Genomic DNA, 5,468 nt, shown 5'->3' with positions numbered 1-5,468 from the left:
CACACACACACACACACACACACACACACGAAACACCGTATGCATGTTTATTCAAGAGATTTGTCCCGTTCCCCCGAAGGCTTGTGGAGTGGCAAGTCTCTCAAAGTGGCGAGTAAATAAAATCTTGTTTGGTGGATGCGGTTCATGTTCACTGCTCCCACGGGACAGGAAGTGGAGTGTGGAATACTGCAGGTACTGTGAGCGGCTGTCTGCTGCTGCTGCTGCCGGGGCAGGAGGACGTGTGTACGTCCTGTGGGTGTTGGTCGTCTTTGTCGTCGAGTTCTGGAAATATGACTTAGTGGTGGTGCGGCCTTTGGGAAATCTAAATTTGTGGTCTTGTGGCCCTCTGTTCGTGTGGCCTCGTGGTCGTGTGGCCCTCTGGTCCGTGACCTTCTGGTTGTGTGACCCTCTGGTCGTGTAGGTTTCTGGTCGTGTGGCATCTTGGTCGTGCGGCATCTTGGTCGTGCGGCCTTCTGGTCGTGTGGCTCTCTGGTCATTTCGTATATTGATCGTGTGGCCCTCTGGTCGTGTGGCCTCTTGGTCATCATGACCTTCTGGTTATGTGGTCTCTCTTGGTCGTGTGGCCTCCCTGGTCGTGTCCTCTTAGTCGTGTGGCCTCTTGATCATGTGGCCCTCTGGTCGTGTGGCCCTCTGATCGTGTGTGTCCCTCTGGTTGTGTGTCCCTCTGGTCATATGGCTCCTGGTCGTTTCGTATATTGATAAAGTGTGGCCCTCTGGTTGTGTGGCCTCTTGATCATGTGACCTTATGGTCATGTGGTCTCTTGGTCGTGTGGCCCTCTGGTCACGTGTCCTCCTTGGTCGTGTGTAGCTCTGGTCGTGTAACCCTCTGGTCGTGTGGCCTCTTGGTCGTGTGGCCTCTTGATCATGTGGCTCTCTGGTCGTGTGGCCCTCTGGTCGTGTGTCCCTCTGGTTGTGTCCCTCTGTCGTGTGGCCCCTCTGGTCATGGCCCTCTGGTCTCGTGTGGCCTCTTGGTCGTGTGTGCCTCTTAGTCATGTGGCCCTCTGGTCGTGTGGCCTCTGGTGTGTGGCCTCTTGGTCGTGTGGCCTCTTGATCATGTGGCTCTCTGGTCGTGTGGCCTCTGGTCGTGTGGCCTCTTGGTCGTGTGGCCTCTTGATCATGTGGCTCTCTGGTCGTGTGGCCCTCTGGTCGTGTGTCCTCTGGTTGTGTCCTCTGGTTGTGTGTGTCCTCTGGTTTGTGGTCGTGTGGCCCTCTGGTCATGTGGCCCTCTGGTCGTGTGGCCCTCTGGTCGTGTGTCCCTCTCTGGTCATGTGGCCCTCTGGTCGTGTGGCCCTCTGGTCGCATATGGCCCTCTGGTCGTGTGGCCCTCTGGTTGTGTGTCCCTCTGGTTGTGTGTCCCTCTGGTCATGTGGCCCTCTGGTCATGTGGCCCTCTGGTCGTGTGGCCTTCTGATCTTGACGTGTGTACTGTACCGTTCCTGTGTGGTCACTGGACTTGAGATATGCAGTACAAAGAGTGTTGTTCTGTACACATCTGCGTCACCAAGCAAGAAGACACCACTTTGACTGCCCTTTGGATTAGCTCCGTCATGGTGATGTCAACAGTGTTTTGCAGATGTCAACGTCGTCTCGGGTGTACACAGAATGTCAAATTAATTTATTTTAGTGTCAGTGAACCTCTGAAGTGATAATTTCACTACTTTGAGTTACAAAAGTTCCTTCTTGTCGCCCTAAAAAGGTCATCTGTGTGTGTGTGTGTGTGTGTGTGTGTGTCACGAAATATTACTTTAAAATAAGATATAAAAATATTGGTTTAAGGTTTTCAACTCAAACAAGTGAAGATCATAGCTTTTTTTTTTTCTTCAGTAACCATGACACAGGTAAGACAGGCAAACATTACGGGGAGGAGGGAGGGCATCAATTATAACAACGTAAACACCCATCGTGAATCAGTGAACCTTATAATGCCAATAAGGTTTTAAATACCGTTGGTCGTGATCCAGGCAGCCAAGAGGAAGATCAACAGCTTTTAATCAGCTCTCGGTGAATCTTTAGATAATGAGGGAAGAATCTCAGGTGGAAAATTGACATTAACGCCTCGCCACACATCAAACTTGTGAAGGGGTCGGCGGACGAGAGGCAGCGGGGAAAACAACCTATTGAAGTCTGGTGTGTGTGTGTGTGTGTGTGTGTGTGTGTGTGTGTGTGTGTGTGTGTGTGTGTGTGTGTGTGTGTGTGTGTGTGTGTGTGTGTGTGTGTGTGTGTGTGTGTGTGTGTGTGTGTGTGTGTGTGTGTGTGTGTGTGTGTGTGTGTGTGTGTGTGTGTGTGTGTGTGTGTGTGTGTGTGTGTGTGTGTGTGTGTGTGTGTGTGTGTGTGTGTGTGTGTGTGTGTGTGTGTGTGTGTGTGTGTGTGTGTGTGTGTGTGTGTGGGTGTGTGTGTGTGTGTGTGTGTGTGTGTGTGTGTGTGTGTGTGTGTGTGTGTGTGTGTGTGTGTGTGTGTGTGTGTGTGTGTGTGTGTGTGTGTGTGTGTGTGTGTGTGTGTGTGTGTGTGTGTGTGTGTGTGTGTGTGTGTGTGTGTGTGTGTGTGTGTGTGTGTGTGTGTGTGTGTGTGTGTGTGTGTGTGTGTGTGTGTGTGTGTGTGTGTGTCCCGGGCGACGCAAGATTGACGTACACCACGACCACCAGACGAACAACACGAAGGGAATCATAGTACAGGTAGGCTACGAGTACAGTGGGTTCAGAAATAGGATGTGGAGGAGGAAGATAGGGAGGAGAAAGAGGAGGGGAGGATTTTTTATTTAACATCTTTATTGTCAAGTCTCACAAGAAAAGTATCGTTAGCCATGTGGTCGATGTGATGAGGGGCTTTACGAGTAATGTTACTCGACCTGTTTCTGAACGGTTGGTAATTCTACATCCGCGACCTTTGAGCATGATTGAGTATATACGTTTTAGAACGATACATACAGTAATATAGCTTAATGGCTTTCTTGTTATATTGAAATATGTAGTATATCATATAAGGACGACTCCCTCCCCTCATCCTACCCCCATATCTAGCTGTTGTTATGGCGAGCAGGCGTACCAAGTTATAGTGATGCACTGGGGATTATATCAAAGCGTTTCGACTAGAGTTTCAAATTGTAGTAACGAAAAATCTAACGATACTTTTTTGAGGGGGACTGTACATCTGACCTACATGGAGATGATTAGTGGCAGCATCCTCAGTGTTAAAATCTGCCTCAACTACTCAGTGGGGATGAGGTGGGGCAGGGTGGGCGAGGTGAAATGTGAGGGGCGGGGATGAGGTGTGGTCAGGGATGAGATATGCCCAGGGAGATGTGGCCAGGGAGGAGATGTGGCCGGGGATAAGGTGTAGCCAGGGATGGGTGGTGGCCAAGGAGGAGATGTGACCAGAGAGATGTGGCCAGGGAGGAGATGTGCCCGGGGATAAGGTGTAGCCAGGGATGAGTGGTGGCCAAGGAGGAGATGTGACCAGGGATGAGGGAGATGTAACCAGGGATGAGGGAGATGAGATGCTCGTGGGAGGGCCTGGGGTAGGTAGGGACGTGACCCAATAAACTTCCTTCACCTCGCACCTTAAAACAAAAAAGGCCTCTAACGTTCTCCTATCCCCTCCCTTAGCCACCCATAACCACCGACACTCTCTTACCCCCACCCCCCCCTCCCCACACACACACACCCTCCTACCCTCTTCCCGATCCATCAGGCTCCACTTTATATGATAATGCTTAATTTTCCGGTTATTTATGTCCGTGTCGAGGTGTGTAATCATTCGGACGTTTTTATATCCCACGTATTATATATGTGTGTGTGTCTGTGTGTGTCCTGTGCCCTCCCCTGGTGAAGATACTCGGTGGTAAATGTGATGGATGTGTACACGCAGCACACTCCTTCATCTTCAGGTAGACTGGGGGGGTGGATGATAATTCTACGTGGGATTGGCGGTTCACATGAATTTTACACCCCTTAGTATATTTAATGTGATGGTTAAAAGCCCTAATCTAACCCAACCCTTTGTGGCAAAGGGTTGGGGGGTACGGCTGGCCAGGATGGTGTGTGTGTGTGTAGGTGAGGGTGACGAGAAAAAAAAAAAATCCCTGACTTTGTTAAACCTTATTTGAAAAACAAAACAAAAAACTCCATCACATGAAAATAAACACAGTCAGTAAGGTCAGTACAGACGAAGGAATTAGTCCCAATAACAAAAGCAAAAAGAAGCATAGAATAATAACGAGAGAAATTATTATTCTATTTTCCTATTCTTATGTATTAGTCACCAGCACCGCCACCGTCGCCTCTCCTGATCTGACTGAAGATGTTGTTGTACGTCATACCAGCATCAATGTTAATAATATGATACCCTAAATACACCCGAGGCTGACGCTCCAGAGTGCCCTTAAACGCGGCTGCTGCTCGACAAGTAGACCCTTAATTTAAGTGGCCCTTGACGCTTGAGTTATGGCACCTGTTCCCTCCCTCACCCCTTCCTTCTCTCCCTCCCTCCCCTATTATCCATTCCTCCACATCCCTCACTAGCCATTTCCCTCCCAGCCATCCCTCACCTAGCCATTCCTCCACATTCCTCTCTACCCATTCCTTCCACATCCCTCACTACCTACCCCATCCCTCACTATCCACCCATCCCTCCCATCCTACACTCACCCTATTCCTACATCCCTCCACATCCCTCACTGCTCACTTCTTCCCCACATCCTCCACTACCCACTCCTTCCCTCTCCTACATCCCTCACTGCACCCATCCTTCCCTCTCCCACTCCTGCTCTCTCCATCCCACACGGTGTCCTAAACTGAGTGGGCCTCTTGTCTCACGCTTCCTTATCACTGCCATCATCACACACACACACACACACCGGGATAAAGACCCTCAATTACGACCCGGCTGCTGCTTGTCAATTAAGGCCGTGGTCCCCCATCAGTAGTAAGGAGCAATCGTCTCTACAGGACACGGCCGTAGAAGTGAGGATATCCCCCCCCTAGCTAGGTCTTGGGGTCCTTTCCCGCCCGTGTGATTAACAGTCGATGTCAAGGAAAATATATTTTTTTTAGGAGATGTCCTTGAGGGATCTGTTTACGTCCTTGGTGTTGGAGCTGCTTCTTGAGATTAATTCCTCCTGTAGGCGGGATAATACTCCCCTTCAGGTGTTGTCTCGAGGGATGTTTAGATAAGATGATAGTTGGAAGCCGTGGTATGGGAGGGGAAGCACTGGTATTCCCGTCGCCTCCCTTCCATGGTATGTGAGGACTCTGGCTGGCTGAGTCGTTTATGCGGTGGAAGAGATAGAGACATAAAAAAAACGTTTCATTATGCCGTGGGACATTCTTATGGCTCGCCCTCATGTTAATGAATTGGAGAAAGTGGTCTGAGGAAACCCAGGCGACGTTCTTATCGTTCCTACCTGGTGCCGTATTTGTGTGTGTGTGTGTGTGTGTGTGTGTGTGTGTGTGT

The 5,468-nt window shown here is 50.0% G+C and overlaps 1 protein-coding gene across 1 annotated transcript; it reads right to left on the bottom strand.

Moving 5' to 3' along the window:
• Window positions 1–603: 603 nt before the first annotated feature.
• Window positions 604–1,323, bottom strand: LOC121876136 (translation initiation factor IF-2-like). Its single transcript, XM_042381073.1, has one exon. It carries the CDS (start codon window positions 1,321–1,323, stop codon window positions 604–606), a length of 720 nt encoding a protein of 239 aa, XP_042237007.1.
• Window positions 1,324–5,468: the final 4,145 nt, after the last annotated feature.

The sequence above is a fragment of the Homarus americanus genome, unplaced genomic scaffold (assembly GCF_018991925.1).
Source record: "Homarus americanus isolate GMGI-L3 unplaced genomic scaffold, GMGI_Hamer_2.0 scaffold34921, whole genome shotgun sequence".
NCBI lineage: Eukaryota > Metazoa > Arthropoda > Malacostraca > Decapoda > Nephropidae > Homarus > Homarus americanus.
Note: the sequence above shows the minus strand (reverse complement) of the source record. Positions and strands in the feature narration are given on the sequence as shown.

What these genes read in the sequence shown, in the direction of transcription:
- LOC121876136 (XM_042381073.1), bottom strand. Translation starts at nt 1,323, where the DNA reads ATGCGACCAGAGGGCCACACGACCAGAGGGCCACATGACCAGAGAGGG.